The sequence below is a fragment of the Drosophila eugracilis genome, unplaced genomic scaffold (genome assembly GCF_018153835.1).
Source record: "Drosophila eugracilis isolate 14026-0451.02 unplaced genomic scaffold, ASM1815383v1 contig_2154, whole genome shotgun sequence".
Classification (NCBI taxonomy): Eukaryota; Metazoa; Arthropoda; class Insecta; order Diptera; family Drosophilidae; genus Drosophila; species Drosophila eugracilis.
The window spans coordinates 2,666,331-2,688,107 of NW_024573038.1; the positions used below are offsets into that span (position 1 = coordinate 2,666,331).

The 21,777-nt window shown below is 36.8% G+C and overlaps 1 protein-coding gene across 1 annotated transcript; it reads left to right on the top strand.

Annotated features, from left to right (window-relative positions):
- Positions 1 to 1,617: 1,617 nt before the first annotated feature.
- On the top strand, positions 1,618 to 21,573 carry LOC108108546 (nascent polypeptide-associated complex subunit alpha, muscle-specific form). Its single transcript, XM_017216621.2, has 5 exons — positions 1,618 to 1,938; positions 14,028 to 19,458; positions 19,525 to 19,653; positions 19,724 to 20,388; positions 20,504 to 21,573. Exons 2-5 carry the CDS (start codon positions 14,037 to 14,039, stop codon positions 20,717 to 20,719), a joined length of 6,432 nt encoding a protein of 2,143 aa, XP_017072110.1. The 5' UTR covers positions 1,618 to 1,938; positions 14,028 to 14,036; the 3' UTR covers positions 20,720 to 21,573.
- The last annotated feature ends 204 nt before the right edge of the window (positions 21,574 to 21,777 follow it).

A 21,777-nucleotide genomic window follows, 5' to 3' on the forward strand; every position in this document is an offset into this window, starting at 1 on the left:
ATTGTAAAAACCTCCAAGAATAGTTTTAATTTTCAATTACAATTTTTAATTTTATTTTAATTTAAAATGTATACATTTGTTTAATTTAAGGAATACCTATGTTCATATGGACAATGAACGCGAACGATGATCTTAACAAACAAAAGGCAATTCTGCATTATAAAAGCATAAAATATATAAATATATATATGTAATTATATAAATTTAATTTGGAAAATCTTATAAAATAAACAATTTAAATATGTTTCCTTAATTTCTTTAAATTTTATCATTTAATTGCCTGTAAATTAATCCAAAAAATAATAAATAGTGATATCAGTTCATATCGATCTATCATGTAGTCAAATTATTTATTCTCAGTTTTGTTTTGTTTGTTTGTTTTCTTGTTGCGTCAGAATACAGATAAAAAGATTTTAAATTAATTTAAAGTAAATACTGAAAATATGCAGCCATTTTGAAACCTTCATTAATATATACCGAAAAGTGTTGAAAATACCAAAAACTGCAAAATCAGCTGCTCGCGTTACAGCACTTTGCGAGCTGTTAAGCGCAAAATGTTAGCCCCATTAAACCCAGGTTATTTTTTGTCATTCATTGTTCATACGTTCGTCTCGTCTGATTTTCTTTTTATAAAAATACAATTAAAATTTCAAACATATACACATAATGTTTATAAATATAATGTAGTGCAACACATATATGTATAATATAGCTAAATACCAAGTGCAATCCCCCGAAAGATAACTTTAAATGGCAATCTAATTTACGTAAAAAAGAAAAGAGACAAAAAAAAAGAAACGGCGCGTGTGAAATTTTTTCAAGCAAAGGAGAGAAGTTGGAGCAACAAAAAAAGAAGAGAGAAAAATACAGCAACAACACACAATGTAGGCCAACAACAAGAGCAAGAAAAAAGCAAGCAAGCGGCAACAACAACAAAAAAGCGAGCGAAAGAAGCAAAAACCTTGTAATTGTGTCAATAAATGTTTTAAATTATATTTCCTTTGGGAAAAGGCGAATGTCTGTGTGTGTCTCGTAGTGTGTGTGAGTGCGAGACAAGTGAAATTTTCTTTGTTTCCCTGCGGGGGAGGAAAAAAGAGTCAAGAAATGAAGTTGCCTTGAAACAACAAAAAAAAAACGCTGCCCCAAAAAAAAGTATATATGTATGAGTGAGTGTCTGACTCGTTGTCTGCTTGTGTTTGTTTGTACGCCTCTGTGTGTGCAAGTGTATGTGTGTGTGGCAATGAACGTTGGGCAACAACACAATAATTTTATTTATTTGGAATTTTTGCTGCGCTGTTTGCTTGCTTTTATCTTTATAAATACCTACCGAAAGTAAATGAATTTTAAAATAAAAGTCTCAAGTGGTTTTTTAGCAATGAAAATGTTTAGCCGAAAAACGAAAAGCAACAAAAACAGCGGCTTTAAGGCTGCTGGACAGGTTTCCCACGGCTAAAACAAAAAATATGTAAAAATAAGGAGCAACGCGACGACGACGGCGACGAAGAAGAAGCAGCAGCAATGCGTGAAACGCGAAAGCAAAGTGAAATTCAAGACAACAACAATAACAACAAACACAAAAGCGTAGCGGCTAACAAAAACCGTTATTCAACAATTTCTTGAATAAAACAACAACAAAAGCATACAAGTGAAAGAAGGCACAAAATACTGGTTTACACAATCTACAAAAAAAGATAAAGCGAAAGAAAGAAAGCAAAGAGAGAAAAAGTTGCTGCACGAGAAATTTTGTACGTGTATCGTCTCCCCATTTCTATCTCTGCATGTGCGTGTGTGTGTGTGCTTGTGAAGTAAAGTGAAAAGCAATGCTGCAAGGAATTACAACAACAGCTAGTTTACAATAAGTATCTACAGTAAACGGGATTAAGGGCCACAACAAAATAGGAGAAGCATAAACGAATTATTGAAAAAAAACATCTCAAGGTGAGCAAAAAACAACACATATTTTAATAAGTTTTTAAAAAAGGTGCGTGCTTTAATTATGCTGTTGCTATGTCTTGTTGTTTGTAAGTTGTGGCATAACCAAAAAAGTAATAAAAGCGTTAAATGAGAGCAGACGATAGGGAGAGAGCATCATGCTGTTTCACATTTTTGGGGAGCATGCGAAATGTCTACAGGTGGCTTATTTACAGTTACTTTCTTGATAACAGCTGCTGTGTCTTGTCTTTTTTTGTTCTTCATTCGTCTTCCACAAAGCTCTTCTTTAAAGCTTCTCACGCTCTTGAAAGAATTTCGGCGTTTTTATGTCTAATCGGTCTATGTCTAATTAACGGTAAAAGCTAAAGCTTATTTAAAACGATTGTGTGAAATTCTGAAATATCTTCAATTTTCATTCATTAAGAGATGAATAATAGATTATAAACTGATTATAACAATTACTATTTATGTATTTTGACGTTTGGATTTGTTAGAAATTCATTCTACAGACGAATGATGACCAAACTACTTCTTTTTTAAAGGATAACGTGGAAAAAATAAACGACTTTATAATTATAACAACTAACTGTTTCCAATGAGTTTTACGTTTATTAAAATACAAACATTAAATCATAAAAGTTATAGGCTTTTAACGAAATGGAAAAACAAATATTTAGGTCTTTGTAGAATTTATTGAGAGAATTAATTTACCATTAGATATTAGAAGAATTTTATGATTGTTGATTTGCACATAAAATAGATTAATCCTCTTAGGACACTAAATTATTGAGGTTGAGATAGAGAATATTTAAAAAATAAACGAATTTATCAATGTTAAATGTTAAAATTTTTTAGTGTTATCTCTTTTACTAATATTAGACCTCATATTTCTAAATAATTAAATGCGTTCACAGTTTCATAAATAAAAGGTAATTGGCTTCTTGAATTATTTGCATGACTAACTGCTTGTCATGGATAACACGATATACGGTTTATCATTGGGATGTTTAATGACCTTAACATTCTAGTGAATTATATTTTTAGCAACTCAGATGCATCGTGCATTCGCAATGCCTCTGCTTGCATAGCTCTATCAAATAGTTGGAATAGCCCCAGTTCTCTGGATTTGCTGACCGCTTCAAGTCACGTTTCTCTGTTCAAGTTTGTTATCAGCTTGTAAACCGATACTAGGGCGCATATGTGAATGCGTTTTATTTACTTCTCACTTGGAAATAGTCCAACCGATTCATTAATTACCCAAAGCAAATAGAACATAATGTTGAAAGCTGGGGAAGCTTAAAAAAACATGAACACACAAGTTCTCCGTCGAATTACTTTAAGTTAAACTACCATACAATTCATGAATTTTGTTGTAATTAAACACATTTTGAATATTTTTAGCTTTGCCTAAGTTCTGTGCTCCTAATTTGCTTATAACATATAAAGACATATCATTTACTTTAACTTATTTACTCATTTAAAGTATTTGAAAGGTCGATTTGTGGTATTAAATCATTTTATTATATATATGTATGAAGTTAAATTATATTCATTTATATTTGTTTTTTTTTTCCACTCTTTAGATTGTACCTTCGAAGATAACTTTAAATTTCAATAAACATCTGTTTACTACTAATAATAAATATTTTAATATTAGCGCAAAGACCCTTATCTCGCATTTCGTTGGTATTTTGAGGGACATCCGTTTTTATCATGTTAAAATGTTATGTTTTTGTGTTTCCTCATTTTTTAGGGCTAATCTGCGATACGAAATAGGTCGAAAGCGTTTACCGAAACTGATAACAAACCAAAAACAATAAAAATGTTTGGCCGAGCATTATTCGATTTGTTGATAAATGGTTTCAAATCGAAATTGAAAACCGAGAAGTGAGCGATTTGAAACTGTTTGCTCTGTACAGCTGTGCGCGATTCGTTGAGGTTGATAATTAGTTGTAGTCAATCTGACCCGCCCCCTTATTCCCGACCCCTCCTGAAAACCCCCCTACTTTACCTATCTACGCCTATTGTACGCTTAAACGGTTTCTGTTTTATGTGCTGTTCTTTTTTTCCCTCGTTGCTGCTTTTTGCTAAAAGCAAAAAGCGTTTAACCGGTTTGTTTCGAAACAAACAGAGAAAACCGAAAACAGAACAAGCCAAGATTATAGTGAATGTGTGTATGTGTGGTGTATGTGTAAGTTGGCTCTGATGAATAACGTTAACTTTGAAGAAATATCTGTTGGATTTTTTGTATCTGGCGTGGAAGTTCAGCGGATCGGATGGGAATGGAATAGTTATGAGCGGATGACATTTGCAAGTTTTGACACTTTTTTGTATTGGGTAAAAAGATATAGAAAGTGTTGTTAGAAATTGATGTTCTAGTTGTTATTAGTTAAAAGTATTTATTATTAGTAAACTGTTTGTATTTCTTACCATTTTAAAAGAAAAATCAATCTAAATATTTTATATTGTGAAAAATAATTTAAAATAACAATGTAAGGTTAAAAAACAGCTGTTTGTTACTCATTTAAATGTACTTCCTAAATACTTGACAAAAGAAAACAAAAATAAACTATCTCGGCACTTTCGACCTTATCTATCAGATAACCTATCAAGTAATTTCATTATTGCATGAAATTAAAAACTTATGAAGGTTTTAAATTTCTGTCAGCTCGCCTTTCCGGCTTATTTTACAATTACTTGTCAATAAATTTTGAAACACAAATATATTATTGCTAAAAATAGAACCAAAGTGAATGAAATTTGTGTGCATTAAAGAAGCGAAGCAAGTTTAAAACGTGTTTTGAATATAAATCAGCCGCAGTCACGCAGCCTTTGTCAATAAAATTTCACCGAGACCCTGAATGTTTTATGGGCCAGCTTCAACGGCTTAACGAAATTTACTGAGATAAGAACTTTTTCGCCTTTAAACTCCCATCAATTTGAACTTTGGTCTGGAAAACTTTGCGGGGGCCACATATATAGAAGTGCTCATAAATTCAAGTTGAAACCCCTTCTATTTGCTGCTTCATTTCACCTATCACATGGCTGCGCTCTTACCCACCACCTCCCCCTCAAAAATGTTTTTCCACACAGTTTCCCTTCGCTTTTTTGTGTGTACTTTTTTTTGGTGTTGTTAAAGCAACTATAAATTTACTTTGTCTGCCCTTTTTGCCAGCTTTTGTTTACTCAGTTTATTTTTAGTGGGTGTATACATACACACACATACATATCTAACTCTTTTCCAACTCATTTGCTGACTAGACAAAATTGGAAAATAAATACAAAACTCACTTAAACTTCCCCGCATTTCGCTGTCATATTCAGATTTTAGCCAGGAAATTTTACATTGCATTGTATGCAACAATATCATTTCCAAACATCATGTGTACGACTGTGTGTGACTCAACGGGAAAGTATTTTTTATTCAGTTTTTTTTGTTGGCCACGTTTTGTTAGAGTCTCAAATTGCTTGTCAAACTTGTTGTTCTCATTTCATTGGGATTACATTGTGTTCTGTTTAATTTGACACCTGTTGAAGTGTGAAATCCATTTCGAAGTTACAAAACTCGGCTTACAAAGTTGAATGAATGAAATATGAAAACAAACAACAATTTAGGGTAACTGAACCTTTCAATGAAGTGCTCGTATTTAAATTGAAGTTAAAAGTGTTTATTTAATTATTAAATCAAATCGGGTTTATGTACTGATGGGATATGAGAATGCTTTATTAAGTTGTTATATTTATTTGTATTTCTTATTTAAAACTCATAAAGATTAATTATTAAAATCAATAAGGTCTTGTTTCTGTATAATTAGATGTTTTTCTGATATACCACAAAAGTTGTTTTCTATTAAAGTAATAAACTTGAAACAAATTGTTTTTATTCTATAGCTTTTTTGTGGGCCCATTTAAAAACTGGTTTCCTAACCCCTTTTGCAGATCACTGAACTCAAGAAATTCCCAAAAGAACCCTTGAGTTCTTCACTAAAATCATGTTTTGCAGCTGTCTGATATAAAAAGCAAGAAATATCATAGAACAAAAGATAACTAACGAAAATACATATATAGAAGTAATAAGTTTCCATTCAATATGAGTTGAGGTAATGTCAATTTAATATAAACTATCAAATAAAGTAGTCAAGGTAACGAAGACTCTAAAAAGGTTTCCCATTAAACATCGAATTACTCAATTTATTTATTAAAGCAAATCCATTCTTTTGTCATTCAACAAAAGTCATTGCATTGCCTCCGTTATCATATTGCTTTTCTTTGCCGGGGGCTGCTTTTCCCAAGCAATTTCATAATTTTCCTGATTAGTTTGTTAAGTAGAAAGCAGAACGGAACTGAAGTAACACTAATGACAATAATCAGAACACATGCGAGTGAGCAGCAAATGCAAATGGAATTTGTGTCACTCGTTTAGCGTGATCTAATTTCATATAATGGCGTTTGTTACCTTATAAATTGAATCGAATGGAAATGGGGAAAATTGGAACATGGCTAGGTGTGAAATTTAGGTTAAATTACAACGTTTCATTTGAATAAATATGGGCAATTTCATGGTGAAAAAGTTGAGTATTTTTGCGGTCATTAAAGTCAAATGGGGGTTTGCGATCTGTAAATTTAATTAAAATTTAATAATGGGTACATTAAAAGATACTTAATTTCATTTAGATTTTTATGATTCTATGTATAAACTTTAATTTAAAGGCAATAAGGAATTTGGTTTTTACCTTGTTTTCTTTATTAATAGTCACTATGTGCAATTTGCTTTGTTAAATTTAAAAGAAAAATGCTAATTATAAAAACCACTTTAGCATTGATGACTCAAAAATATTTGCGTTTTGTATTTGTATAAGTGATTTATTAGTCATAAATGTTTATAAGTATACACACTTAGATATACATCTGAAAGTTAAGAGAGAATGACTTGTTTTTATGTTTTCAAAATATGATCTTTGAGTCGCACCATTTTGTAATTCCTAAACTGTAATAGCAATATTACCTTTGCTTTAGTTTTTCTTTTCAAGCTTACTTAATAGCAATATTCACTGGAAATCTGCTATTCCTGTTATGTAAATATTAGTTAAAAAATGTATCTAATTTCATAAGTCAGAATGCAAATAAATGTTAAAAATGTTAATTACTAAGGAAGATTCCAATTTAAATCATTTTAGCAGAACATGTTTTTTCTTTTAGTAACAATATTGAATCTCATTAAGCATCAGTAAAACTTCTATTGTTTATGTTTTGAGGAAACATTTACTTAGTTTATACACTCTTTTTGCTTTTCAGTCATATAAAATGTAATTTTGTTATATAAATAATTGTTTATGTTTTGTCGTTTAACTCATCAAACTTTCCTTACTATTTTTAACTTTTCCCCGTCCCAACTCTATATCTTCATTTCACTTATCTTTTTTCGCTTTTCCTCTTCCTCTTGTACGTATATATATATATGTATGTATCCACGTACATGTGTTTGTACTTCACGAACTCATAATTTCGAGCAATTAAATCATTGTATGACAAATTGACTTCAAAAAGCAATGAAAAAGTGCCAGCAACAACAATAAAACAATAACAGTGACTATGAAAAAAAGAGAGCATACATACAACAACAAAATAAAACGAAACTCGCGGCAATGAAAAGCCAACAGCAACAACAATAACAACAAATGCAAATGAAATGCTAATAAATTGAAATGAAATTAACAAAAACAACAAGGGAAGCACGACAACTGCTGTGGGCTGTTGTTGTTGTTGTTATTGTTCATTGAGAAAGAGAGAGCGAGCATCGGAATAAAAGAACGTGTGCACATTAGAAAAAGTAAGCAGTGGAGAGGGGGAGCGCGAACGTTGGGAAAGAGAGGGCGGCAGTCGTTGACATTGTTGTTATCTTAAATTGTCCCGCTTACTTGTCGTTTTGTTGCTGCTTTCGTTGTTTTAGCTCTGTTGTTGTTTCTTTAGCTTCTGTTTATTTGATTTTGTCATCATCTTAATGCAAACAGCGAGTGTGCGAATAAGATAGAACTACGTGAACGGCATGACGCCGTCCTTGTCGCACGCATCGTTTTATGTGTATTACAACATTTTTGCGGCGGCGACATAAATTCTATAGATACAGATACAAGCGCACTCAAAGATACAGATACGACAAAAAAGTGTACACAAGCAGATACAGATACAACAGCGATTCACTCACTAATTTATGTTTGTGTGCGTATTGTTGTTGCTGGCCCCCAAAAGCGAAAAATCAACAAAAATAACGAGGAGAAAAGATCTCAAATGATCATGAGTGTTCTGTCATCATTATCATAATCATTTGGACGGATCATCTGTTCGATTTTTGACACTGTATTCATTCCCTTTCGGCTTACACAAAAGTATCTCAACGCCCCAACTTTTCATCTTAATATGCAAATAGGTACATAAAACCTCTTTTGATATTCACAGTGACTCCTCGATATTGGAAACTTGAAAGCAATAGTTAACTCTTTCTATATAGTAAGATATCTCTATCGAACTTACACTGTATTGTTCATAAATCAAACTTAACGACCTGGTTCAGGTTTTTATTTTTATTTAATTGACAAGCATTGAATATAAAGTTTGTGAATTCTTCAATACTTTATTTCGATTTATTTGTATATTTATATGTCTTATGCATTCTGTATAATTAATTTGTTAAAGAATTACTTTTATGGGCAAAACCAGTTTTTAAGAGTTTCATATTTTTAATTGAGAATGATTATCATCATCAAATATATATTACATGTATTTACTAATTAATACCTTTATTAATTCTATATATTTCATTTTATTAATTATAATCTTAAGATGTAAGAAATACTGAATTAATTTGTGGATGACTTGGGGTTCCCATTAATTCTTTTGAATTGAATGTAGATGCGAGGAACTGAGAAATGTTTGCAAAATGGAGCCTGAGATATTGAATGCTCTACTAATTTCCATATTATAATTGCCAGGTTCTAACTTATAAAGAAAATGTATTAAAATCTTCACAAATTAATTGGGAGTACGGTTCAGGAATTAATTACATTTTCAAGTAGGTTATAAAAAAGTAGCAAGTGAAACTTAATTGGCTTTGTTAAATATCTTTTTTGTTGTATGCTAATCATATTTTACTCTCCATAACAATACTTTTTTATTACCAAGATCTGCAGTAAATCTTTGGTTTAGCAAGTTCATTTTTTCGGTAGAAGTAAATTTTTATCATTTTTAAAAACAAGTACTTCCTTTTCTTTTGAGTCTTTAAAGTAAGTTCAAAACTATTTATTTCAACGAACTAAGCCAACAAACTCATTATTCATGAGACTTTATTCTTAAAGTCTTTTTTTACAACGAATTGAAATAAAAATACAAATATATTACATATATTGATCTCCTGCAATCCAAGTATGGAACGAATGAAAACCCTAATAAATGCCTATATAATCTATATTATCAATTTTCTTTTTTTTGTATAATTACAAATTATGATTTTAACACTGAATAATTATTTAAATAAAAAAAAGCTTTGATCCGAATTTTCTCTGAGTGACTTTGTGAAGTTAATAAAATTCTGCAAAAACGTTATCGCAAGCTAAGTATACTACTACTTAATCTGTACTTGAAATATGTTTTTGATAAAATACTTGAATGAAAACATAAAAATAAATTCTTAAAAACAACCATTTCTATATTTATGTAGATAATGTTAAAAACCCTTTTTACACTGAAAATGAACTACATTTCTTAAATGTTCTTGAAAAAGTTACTAATTTGTTTTATATTTAATTAATATTAGTTTACACAACCTATATAGTGTTTAATAAACAAGTGTAAAACAGTAACAAAAAACAGTAATAAAATATCAAAACTTAAGCAAACATATTTTTAGCACTGCCCATAAACTCGTCGGAAACTATTGTTTTTCGATGACGTTTAAAATTGATTAAGTGCAATAAAATGCAAATAAATAAAAATAAAATGCTTTAAAACCGTTTAAGCAAAAATTTTCACTAAATTTCGCCGACCGTTTGAACAGATTTGTATGTTTGCCACCCCAAATTCACGCCCCAGCACAAAGTTTCAATTAAGTTGGCGGGCAAAAGCGAATAAATTAAGTACACACAGATGTACATACATACAAACGTGCATATAATAAAGTAAAAGAAAAAAAGAACAAATTCTGGGAGAACGTTAGCCCGTGGCCACAGTTTGTAGGTTGTAGAGGTCAAGGCTATAATGCTTGCTTTAAATGTATGTATATGTATATGTTCGTGAGGGTCTGATACGAATAACCGACGGAAAAAGTGCAAATAAATTTGTGACGCATTTTTATTTTGTTATTGCAATTCGCAAATGATATAAATACACCGAGCGGTGCACACAGTTGAACAAAAGCACAAATACACATGTAGAAACATACATGTGTGTCCCACTCAAATGAAATGAAAAACGCGAAATGTGAGCGAGAAAAGGAGAAGGCGACGTAAGAGCACAACGAACTTTTGCAAAATGTGAAATTATAAAACAAAGCGCGCGGCGTAGGCAACAACAATAACAATAACAAAAAAACAAGCATTAAAGCATCCACAGCTGCAGAAAAACCAATACCAATACCAATACCAAATACCAAATACCAACGGCAACAGGCTCAACAAAATGCCAAATTAAAATGCTAAAAAACAGCGCTAAAAAAAGCAAACAAAACAAGCCGCAATGTTTGCTATTGTTGTGTTGGCTTGTTTTTGGCACACACTGTCTCTTTCCAACACTCCAAACACGAATTGTTGTTGCTGTCAGTTTTTGTTTGTTTTAAGCCAAGGCCAAGCCGAGGGAATTTTTCACTGCCTCTTCGCTTTATTTTCGTTTCATTTATTTATTTTTAATTTTTCAAATTTTGTTTTAAATTTTGAATTGCAAATATGTACTCAAAACAAAGACTAAAAGAAAATAAACATCGGAGAGCGAAGTAAGATAAGGGAAAACGCGAACGAAATGTTTGCCTAAACACGAAGGGGAAAGCTTGATAGTTGATTAGGAAAGATTGTGGCTCTTAATGAGCCACCAAGTTCATTCACTTGAGGAAATCGAAAGGTACTTTTAAATTAAATTGTTTTTTATCTGAAATGAAATTACAATCAATGTAGCCTATATTTGTATTTAAAAGTGAGTGATTTAAAAACAATATAGCTTGATTGAAGAATATTGATAAGTACAAATATTGCACTGAAATTTACGAAAGATACAACAAGATTGATTTATTTATTGAATTCCCTTAACTATCTCATTTGACTGAAAAATGTGAAATTGTGATCCATGAGGGAGGTATTTATTTAAATATGTATTCCAAATCATTTCATTTATAATCTAAAGTCTAAGTTGATGATAAAAAACTTTGTCTTTGCATCTATGTTCTGTATCTATGTATGATTAGATGATCATATGATTCAGATTATGATACAGAATCGTTATATCTTTCCAAATGACTTTTTTAATTTGGAAAATATAACTAATACAATTTGTATCTTAGTTTACATAACTTCCATTTTAAGTTAAACTTGTGGTGATAGTGCAAAATAAATGAATATTATAACTTTATTATAAAATGACCTTAGAAATGGTTACATTTCTTCTATCATTTAAAATAATCTACTCCTTTATGACGCTCAGTTTGTATGTTTCTGGGCCTTCTTTGCATTAAATTTAATCTTATCCTTGACCTTGAGCTTATAGTAAGTGCTAAGGTTCTTTAATTTAATCACTTAAAATTTTTTAAAACACAAAAAATGTTGCAGTTCGTGATTATGAATAAATGTATTAATTACTTCATAATTAATTATACATATTTCGATGTTACTTTTATATTGTTTATGCATCTACCAGAAGAAAAAGCTAAAAAAGCTATTTAATAACAAAATGTATAAAAAATCAATAAAAAAATGTTAAATGAAAAAATAAAACAAAAGAATCATGACTATTTGCACCTTTTTAAAAACGTTTAATACATGCCATTTGGTTATTTATAGCTGTAGTTTATGCTGCTCTAAACAAATTAACAGGTCCGGCCAAGTTGAATAGATACAGATACAGATGTACGTACGGAAAAATGTTTAGGTATTCAGTACGTATAGAAAATGACAATTAACAATGTCGAACACGCCCACAACACAGCAGAAATGAATTTTGTTGAATAACTTTTGACGGGGTCCGTCATATATTTGTGCGCAAATCGAAAAAGATTTCTTGTTTTGTCGCTCTTCTAACAATTTGTTTTCTTTTATTTTTATTTTAGTATTTGTATTTGTTTATAATAGATGTAGCTTGGCTGTATGCTTTCGCTTATTCCCCGCTAATGTTTTTATCTCTGTCATAATTTTGTTGTTATAAATGCTTATTATTCTGCCCACTATCTCTCTATTTGTTTATGTACTTGTTAATCAGGAAAACACGTGAGCAGAGTGTTAGTTTGGGGTCGGTCAGTCCGTTAGTTAGTTAGTAATCATCAAGAATTGATAGTGCTACTTAGAGGTGTTTTAAAAGTTTTTAGTTGTAAAAAATTTAATGAAAATTAAAAAACGCCTATGAAGTCAGAGGGTTGATCGATCCACTGCTGGTCTTATCTCTATAGCATATGGCTGAACTTCGAAATTCCACGCTGAACACGAGCCGACGAACTGCAAGAGAACTTGAGAAGCCTTATCGGTGATATTTTTTAACGCTTGCAGCAATATTTAACTTTTAATTATGAGCAGACAACTTTAAATCTCGATTAATTGAGGTGTACCTAGAAATGGGAAGAATATAAGTAAAAATGTCATACATTATTTAGTTTACAAATACCAAGATGCCAGATAAAAGATTTAATTTAAATAGGGGAATCACGAACATCAATAGAGAAAAGATAATAGTTAAAAGAATACTTTAATCAACTCATTTTCATTACTATAAATACCTTTAAGCTTAGGTTCTCGAAATATTTCTTAAGTTACACACTCTCAGCAAACACAAAGCAATTTTTGTGGTCGAACATTTTTGAGTTAATCCAAATTTGTGTCCAATTTCTCTTAGTTTCGCCATAAATGAATCATTTTGGGGCATTTTGTGCTGTGCTCGGTTCATTGGAAAGTCAGTTTATTTTCGTGCACGTTCTTTAGAAAGTCGTTGAACTGTTTGCATTTCCCTCTCTCTCTCTCTCTCTGTGTCTCAGTCCCTGTCTCTGTTTGTCTTTCTCCCACGAATTATATTGTAAAAGGCACAGAGAATTTTTAAGTTTATTTGTTTTTAGCAATTTCATCATCTTGCTGTGGAATTTGTTCATATTAGAATGAGTATCTTCTCGACTTAAACTTTTATGGCCACAATAAATACCGTGAGAAATGACAAAAAAAACGAAGAAGATTAAACTTTGACTTCGGGGTATTTCCTGTTTGAAATATATATAATATATTTATTTAAATCTTCTAGAATTGTTCTTTGTTTGTACTAAGAGCACTGTACTTTAAGCATCGACTTAATAAAATATAATAAAGTTTATTAAATAGAAGTGTATCCCTAAGATACTTTCTCGTAAAAAGCTGCAGCTTAAAGAGTAATATTATCTGAATAACTATAATCGATTAAATGATGATTTTTTAATGCTAATTGCTTTGTTTTGCTTTTAAAGCTTATTCTTAATCTTTTTGTTCTATTCGATTTTTACCAATTTCTTTAAAATAGTTAATAAGCTTAACCTATGTGATTATCTCTTTATATTATTCAAAAATAGGGTTCAATTCTTCTTTACTTTATTTTAAAACTTGGTTATCAACCTTATAGTTACTGATGTGATGAAAGCATAACATGAATTTTAAACTAATTAAACATTTTTACGAATCAATACAAATTTATTTTTATTTCGCGTAATACGTTTTCTCATTTACTATTATTTTGTTTTAAATAATTACTTTATGGATCAAATCATGTAATTATCCTTATTATTATAAGGTTATTAACTTGTTAATAATATTCAATGTTCATTGATTAAAGTATATTAATTTATGAATATTTTAATCAATTATTAACAAGGAATTTTAATTATTTTACAGACCACCACCATGGAACCCAACAGACATCACGAATATCAGACACATCATCAGCCGCATCCGTCGATGCAGCACCTTCCAACGCATCCACATCACCAGCCACCACCGCATCACCAACAGCCACACCACCCGCAGCAACCTATCCACCAACATCACCCGCCGCCACCGCCTCCTCAGCAGCAGCAGCAACAGCCGCAACAACAGCAACCACCGCCACCCCAGCAAATCCACCAGCAGCAGCATCCGCATCACTATCAGCAGCTGCACCACCATCCCACGAGTTCTACATCGGTGGGCAGTTCCTCCTCCGCCAGCTATGGCAATCACCATCCGCAACATCACCCTCCATCTTTGGCCGAGGATCAGCGATCCCGTGCAGCAATGTACATGAGCAGGAGCAGTCAACCTGGCTTGCCACCACCTTCCCATCCTCCGGCTCAAGGATCAGGTGCCTCTGGTCCCGGTGGCAGCGATCCTCATATGCAATACTACACCTCGAACCAAAATTTGGCGGTGAAGAAGATGCCAGAACCGCATCCCAGTTGGAGCTACAAAAGCCAAGCCGTTCCAGCTCCAGCTCCGGCGCCTGGATTACGACAGCATGGGAATCCTGGTATCTATGCAACGGGCAGCACTCCCTATTGGCCACCACCCGATGAGCAGCTGCATCACCAGCAGCCGTCAAGGTATTCTTATGGGAAGCCAGGAGGCCCGGTCACGGGATCGAGACCCATTCAGGGACCCCCGCCAAACAGTCAGCGATATTACGCCGAAGACATCAAGTACTCAACGGTACCTGCAGCATCGAAAGTGGTCACCTACGCACCACCAGCCAGCTCCTCGCAGCCACAGCCACCGCCGCCCACCTCCAGTTCGTCCTCCAACTCATCATCCGTCCGCCACTATGAACTCGAACATGTGGTTAATCCTAGTAATCCTAGTAACGAGCACCAGCAACCGAGTCCGAATTACGGCCGGAAATGTCCGCCACACTACGAAACTCCGCCGGAACAGAGGAGTGCCGGGGCTACGCCCAATTCAACGGCTACGCCCACTTCTACATCGCACCACCAGAGCCTGTATATGCCAATGCCGACATTTAGCACGGAAAAGTTCCAAACAACTGTGCATAATGCGATTGAGAAATACGTGAGGGAGACACCGGGACCCAGTTTGGAGTACCCCAGAGGTGGACCAGGTGCACCACCAGCAGCAGCAAGTGGAGGAGCCTCCTATGGTCGCACTGGTTACTACAGTCAACCGCCGGTAAAGAGCTCCAAGCCAGCACCACCTGTTCCACAAACTTCCACCTCTAGTTATGTGAAAATGGAACCAGAGCATGCTCTTACCGGGACGTTGCCGCAACCCACGAGATCCTCGCTTTACCACAATCCCTACAATGTGGAGAACAGGGAGAGGGATTCCTCGCCAGCTATGGCCACTGTGCCAGCGCCACATGGTTATCCAACCAAATATGGAAAGCTTTTACAGCAACAACATCCCGGGGGAGTGGGAAGTAGTAGCTCCGCACCCTATACAAGTTACTATCATCAGGGAACTCCTTCGCCAGCGGCGGGAGCGGTGGCCTCGCCCACACCAGCACCAGCACCGCCTGCCGGTGGTCCAGGAACAATTCTGGGTCCGGGAACGATTTTGGGCCCCGGAATTCCTCCGCACAGCAGCCAACCTGCTCCTCCGCCTGTCAACAGTCAGCAACCCGCCTCATCCTCATCCTCTAGCAATGCCAACTACTCCACCCTCCAAGTATATCCTCACGGACCCGATATCTGCTACCAGCCAGGAAGTCAATCCCAGGCGCATCAGCAAGCTCAGAGTCACCCCAATCCTGCCAAGAAACAGCCAGCTGTATCCAAACCCAATTATCGTGCTTTAATCAACGATATGCTGAAGAGGAATACGGCCAGTGAGCAAGAACTGAATTTGCAGATCATCAAGAAGACTCTCAACATGGAGCCGCCAGCGAGGAATCATCCTGCACCTAGTAGGGTCATCCAACAGGCTGCTGCACCCGTTCAAGCACCTGTTCCCCTGGCCGTACCATCTGCTCCCCAACCGCCACCGCCAGCGATTCATTCACCATTGGATTTGTCCATGCGAACGGTGAAGCAGACGGCGGACTCCACGGAGTACAAGTACCAGAGACCCAGCACGGATTACAAGCTACCACAGGCGGGCTTGGCTGGAGGCTTGGGCTTGCCTAGGTTCGATATTACACCCAACTTTACGGCGGCCACTAGGGGCGGAACACCCACGAGTCCGGCGCCAACAGCTGTGATACGACAGGCACCGGCAATTCCGTCAGCTCCTCTTCCACCCACGGTAACAGTTCCTCCGGCAGCGGCAGCACCGACCTTGGTTATCAAAACCCTGCAACAGATGCGTCCCAGTGTACTGGAAACCAATCCGTTTGCCAAGCGCCAGCAGCAGCTACCGCCAGAGACGAGTATTGTCCAGGTAACCAAGCCACCAGTGGAACTGATGCCCACACCCTCGCCAAGTCCGCACAACAGCAGTAATCCCAACTATTTGGGTAGGAAAAGGCACCTGCAGGAGTACAATCAAGCCGCTGCCAAGCAAGCCAGATTGGATGCGGAATCATCAGGATCTCTAATACCAGCAGCACCTTTAATTGCTGCTCCCACTTCAGTGGTTGTCGTGGCTCCAGTGCCAGTGATAGCTGTGAATGAGCAGGCGCTGGCCGCCAAGCGGGAAAGGGAAATGCAACCGATGGGACTGCCAGAGTCCTCCACTTCCGCCAATACAGTACCGAAAATGGAGCCCCGGATTCGCACCAAAGCGGAGCTCAAGGGTTTCACATTTACGCCACCTGTGCTGGTCACATCCACTACGAATGCTTCTAGTACAATATCACCACCCAGGACACCGCCTAACCAGATTACCAATCACATACAGATTAAGCTGGAACCAGCGCCACCCAAGGCGGCTGATTTGGGTCTGGAGGAAGAAGTCAGTTTGGGTAACTTGATGGACTGGGGTAGTACATGTAATAATCTGGTCGAGCAATTACTTACCAAGGTAGTGGTGGCACCTGTGTTACCAGCCACCACTACCGGTATCAAGCTGGAGCTCAGTGAAGATGATCTACCAGTGGCGCGGATTCTTAAGAGGCAACCTTTGGCATCAGTTACTCCGGTTGGAGGAGATGCCGAATCGGCCACCACCCAACTAACCACAACAACCAACGGAATCTCTTCGTCTTTGGGCAATGGCAGTGGGCAGAAGAAACTCAGCAAAGTGGAGAGGGAAAAGAAGCGTTTGCAGCTGGAGCAGAGAATTGCCGCCCGCCTGGCACCCAAACAAGGAGAAAGTAGTTCATCCGAGAGCGACACCACGGAGCTCCGAAAACGAAATTCTGCACGGCAGAAGAAGCCACTCATGCGAAAGGGAAGAACAAGGCAGAGATCTCCGGAAGCTAGCATCCAGCAGAGCAGCGATGAGGAGCAAGAGAAAGCTAATCAGAGACTTAGCCGCAGTCAAACCTCCAGTGAGGAAAGTAAGGCGAAAGCCTCCTCCAACAAAAAGGAAGCCAAAAAGGAGGTCAAGTCTCCCAATAATAAGGCCAACAATAGCACCTCTGTAAACAAAACCAGCAGGAAACCATTCGATGCTTCCAGCCAAAACAAAACCAAAGGTGAGGAGAACCTTAAGCAGGAAACTCAAGAGAGCAGCTCATCGGAAAGTCACGAAGAAGACGAGGACGAGGAGGAGGAAGATCAAGAGGAGGAGGAGGAAGAAGAACCAGAAGAGGATGACGAAGAAGAGCAGGAGCAGGAGAAGAAGAAAGAGAAGCGAGTGGGCAGGCGTCCGGGAACCACGCTCAAGAACCGCATTGCCCACAAGCTGAACACCATGACCCGCTCTAAGCATCGCAAGGAACTCGAACTCCAGTTGGCCAATAGCAAGGTTCTTCGCAATGACAAGATCATTAGGAATTCCACCACCAAAATTAAGAGGAAGTACGTCCGCAAAGTGGTGGACAGCAAAAAGGAGATGATGGTCACGCGTTTGAGGAACAAACGTGGCTTAAACTCGGATTTGGGAACATTAAATGGTAGGAACTCCAAACTAAAGGGCAATAAGGTTGGCAATAGTCCTGGAAAACCACCGAAGACCTCGCCTCAGCAGCAATTGTACTTGGAGGAGTATCGCTATAAGTTGGCTCTGAAAATCCCCCATCGCCTGATCTCAATTAATAAGCTGAACAAAGTGGCTGCCTCACTGCCGGACCTGGAGCGCCGTGATCTCAGCCAGGAACTGGCATGCTTCAAGAAAAATAGACCCAAGACCAAGGCGGCTAGCAAGCAGGATTCCACACCGAAATCAATAATTGATGTTCTCCACTTGAGGGTGACCAATGGCAGTACGATTGGTACTCAAAGGAAGATCTCTGTGTCTGCTCCCGCTTCTACCAATCTCCAGATTCATAGTGAAACCTCGCAAACATCCGCCTCTACTTCGTTGTACGAACAACCTCAGCAGGAAGCTACAGAAAACCAATCCCTAGATGATCTCAGCAAGCGGCACTTTAGCATCTTCGATACCAAGGTGTTGCAGAGTAAAACCAGGACGGAGACGAAGTTGCAGAAGCACAGGGAGATCATCCGTGAGATTTTCGTCGGCCCCGAACGCCCGGCTTCGGCTCCACCAGAGTGCGCCCAGGAGGCAGATGCAGGCGATGCTATTAGTTACCAGAAATACGAGGAGTTCTTGCAGCAGATGAACAGCATTGTCAGTTCCAATGACAACAAGTTGTCCAGGAGAACTCTAATGGAGGATAAGTCTGCAATAGCTCCCCAGTGTCCACACAAAAGGAAGTATCGTTGTAGGAAAGGTAGCTCGGGATTTGATTATATACGAAAGAAGAAGCGACCAGCTCCGACCCAGAATCAGAATCACACCCCAAATCATAACCAGAGCCAACCCACCAGTCAATTGACACAACATCTATTGGAAAATAATCAGAGTGCGGCGGATGAGCGTTTGGATGATACGGACAGCACCATTGCCGGTAGTTCCCATTTGCCCCCCAAGGTCAAAACGGAGATGGATGTTAATCGGGAGATCCAGAAATGGGTGCTCAACAAGGGAGTTGGACAAAGTACCATGCACAAGGCTGCTCGTCAGGGATTAATCGATGTGGTGGTCTACTGCTTGGATCGTCTTAATATGAATCCGGATCAGAAGGACAATGCCGGTTACACTCCCCTCCACGAGGCCTGCACCCAGGGCTGGCTGGAGATAGCCAGGATTCTTCTCCAATTTGGAGCTAATCATTCAGAGGCGGCTCAAGCTGGCATCAGGCCATTGCATGGAGCCATCGAAAATGATCACGAGGAGGTGGTTCGGTTATTGCTCTCCTATGGTGCCGATCCGTTGCTGGCAACGTACTCAGGTTGGTCTTGAATGGTTTAAAATGTCTTTTAGAAAGTATTTAAGATAGTTTTGTTTGGATTTCCAGGCCAAACCCCGCTAATGTTAGCTTCAAGCAAGTTGATGAGTGGAATTCTTCGAGCTCATCTCAGCGATGCACAAAGTGCCGCCGCTGATATCAAGCCAATGCGATTCAATGGGCCTTGGGAGATATTTGGTGAGTGTTTACTAGACTATTCAATCTGGTCAAACCCATTAACGAAGATCTTTAAACTAATCTATTCCAGATGCAAAGGAGTATGGTTATGATATATTCAGTAATGTACCGAATACAGCTTGTGATATGAGCAGAGCTCTACGTAGAGAAAGGAAGGAGGCCGAGCAGCGGAGGATGAGCAATGGCACCAGTAACTCGAACGGGGATGGCTTGTTACTGACCAAGAAGGAGATGCAGGAGAACGAAGATTTGGACCAGGAGCGGGTGAAAACGATCAAGCAGAACGGGGAAACGAGTGCAACAACAAAGACTGGATCAGCGACGATGACGATGACGACGACGGCAACAACGATGGTTAAATTGGAACCAGGAACCGATGAGGATAGCAATAACAATAAGAACAACGAGGAGCTAAATGCAAATGTTGAAAATAATTTAGTAACAAGCGTTGTGAATGTCAAGAATGAAGTGAAGAAGGAAGTGGATGCTGAAACAGAAGCGATAGCGGAAACGGAAGCGAGTAGGAATAGGAGTAGGTGTAGGCTAGACGACGATCAGACGGACATCGAGACAATGGATAGTGAATTGAATGGTGATATTTTTGAATTTGAAGAGGCCGATGTGCCCTTGCCACCACTGTACTTGCTCAAAGACGAGGGCAGTGATAAATGGGTACTACTCAACGATTTGTGCAATTTACTTAAAGTTAAATCAAAGGATACGTTGCTCAACAAGGTAGGTGATTCCTACAATGGATTAAAATAATATAAAGTGGATAATAACTAAACCACTATCTTTTTTCTTTACCCATTTTATCGAATATTAATATAATTTTTTCCTACTCCCACAGCTCTGCCCAAACAACAGCAATACGTTGGCAAGCAGTCAGAAGCACTTGCTCCGGGAGTTCAAGATCGACGATTTCCTGGAGAAGGCAACCTGCCTGCAGCTGCTGTGCGCCGGTGAAAAGCTGAACATGTTCAGCTCCTCGAAGGTTGTGCTCATCAAATACAACGACAGTGTGCGGAACTTGTTGGGCGTGAAGACCATTTTAATGAAATTTTAACCGAGGTATAGATAGCGATAGGAGGAGGTATGATCCAAAAGCCGAAACAGAAACAGATATAATTTAGATAATGATGAACAGATGAACCTAGTACTAACTAAAATTAGTGTGTAAAGTGCAAACAAATATGGAAGAAGAACTATTAGTACGAATATAATTATAGATTTATATACTATACATATGTATATTTTAGCTAGTAGGTAGTTTTTACTCACACGTCTTTGTCTTTGGAAGATGAAGTCTTTTTTAAAAGAAATTAAATTAGAGCTAATGCAAAGTGATACAAAGGTGCTATACACACTCAAAACGAAGAAAAAACGGAAATGAATGCAAATTTTTAGAGAGAGAATATTGAAAAATCTGGAATCTTTAGAGATTGGCTGCAATAATGCAAAATGCAATATGCAAAGTGTAGAACAAATGAGAGAAAGGGAAACGAACAGATAATGTATGCCAGCCAAGCAGCTAATAAATCGATATGAACAGATATATCTAGGGATAAAGTGTAATCTATGGTTTTTAAAAAAGCAAACAAATTAGCTAAAGTATAAACTAAATAATAATTATTGTAATAATATTAAAGCAGCAACAAAGGCGTATTTATGTATTATGTATTTTTAAATGAAATTATTAACATAATATATATATATATATATATAATATATGTATACACAATATGATCCAACTATATAATGTAAATCAATTTTCAGATAGGTTTGTAATTTTCTATGTAATGTACGTGTGTAAGTTTTGTGCAACTATAAAAGGAAAACACAAAAAAAAGCAAATGAAATTTAACAAGAAACTAATAATGAGAAACAAAATAAATGCAAAGTGAAGTTTTGGCAGTTTAACAGTGGTTTTTAATTTGAAAATTGAATTTCAGAATGAAAATGGGTAAAACTTTTATTTTGTAAACGTTAAAAGTTGAAATTTGACCGAAGGAAGCCTTCTTCTTAGCAACCGCTAAAAATTTAAATTCGCAACATATCGATAATTTTGCGATAGCTTCCGCTAGATGCCGCGCGTGAAAGCTCACCTCTGAAGCGTTCAGCTGA

Coding starts and splice junctions, on each gene's coding strand:
- LOC108108546 (XM_017216621.2), top strand. CDS start 14,037: ATGGAACCCAACAGACATCACGAATATCAGACACATCATCAGCCGCAT. Junction 19,459..19,524: donor GTTGCTGGCAACGTACTCAG/GTTGGTCTTGAA, acceptor TTGGATTTCCAG/GCCAAACCCCGCTAATGTTA. Junction 20,389..20,503: donor AGGATACGTTGCTCAACAAG/GTAGGTGATTCC, acceptor CTACTCCCACAG/CTCTGCCCAAACAACAGCAA.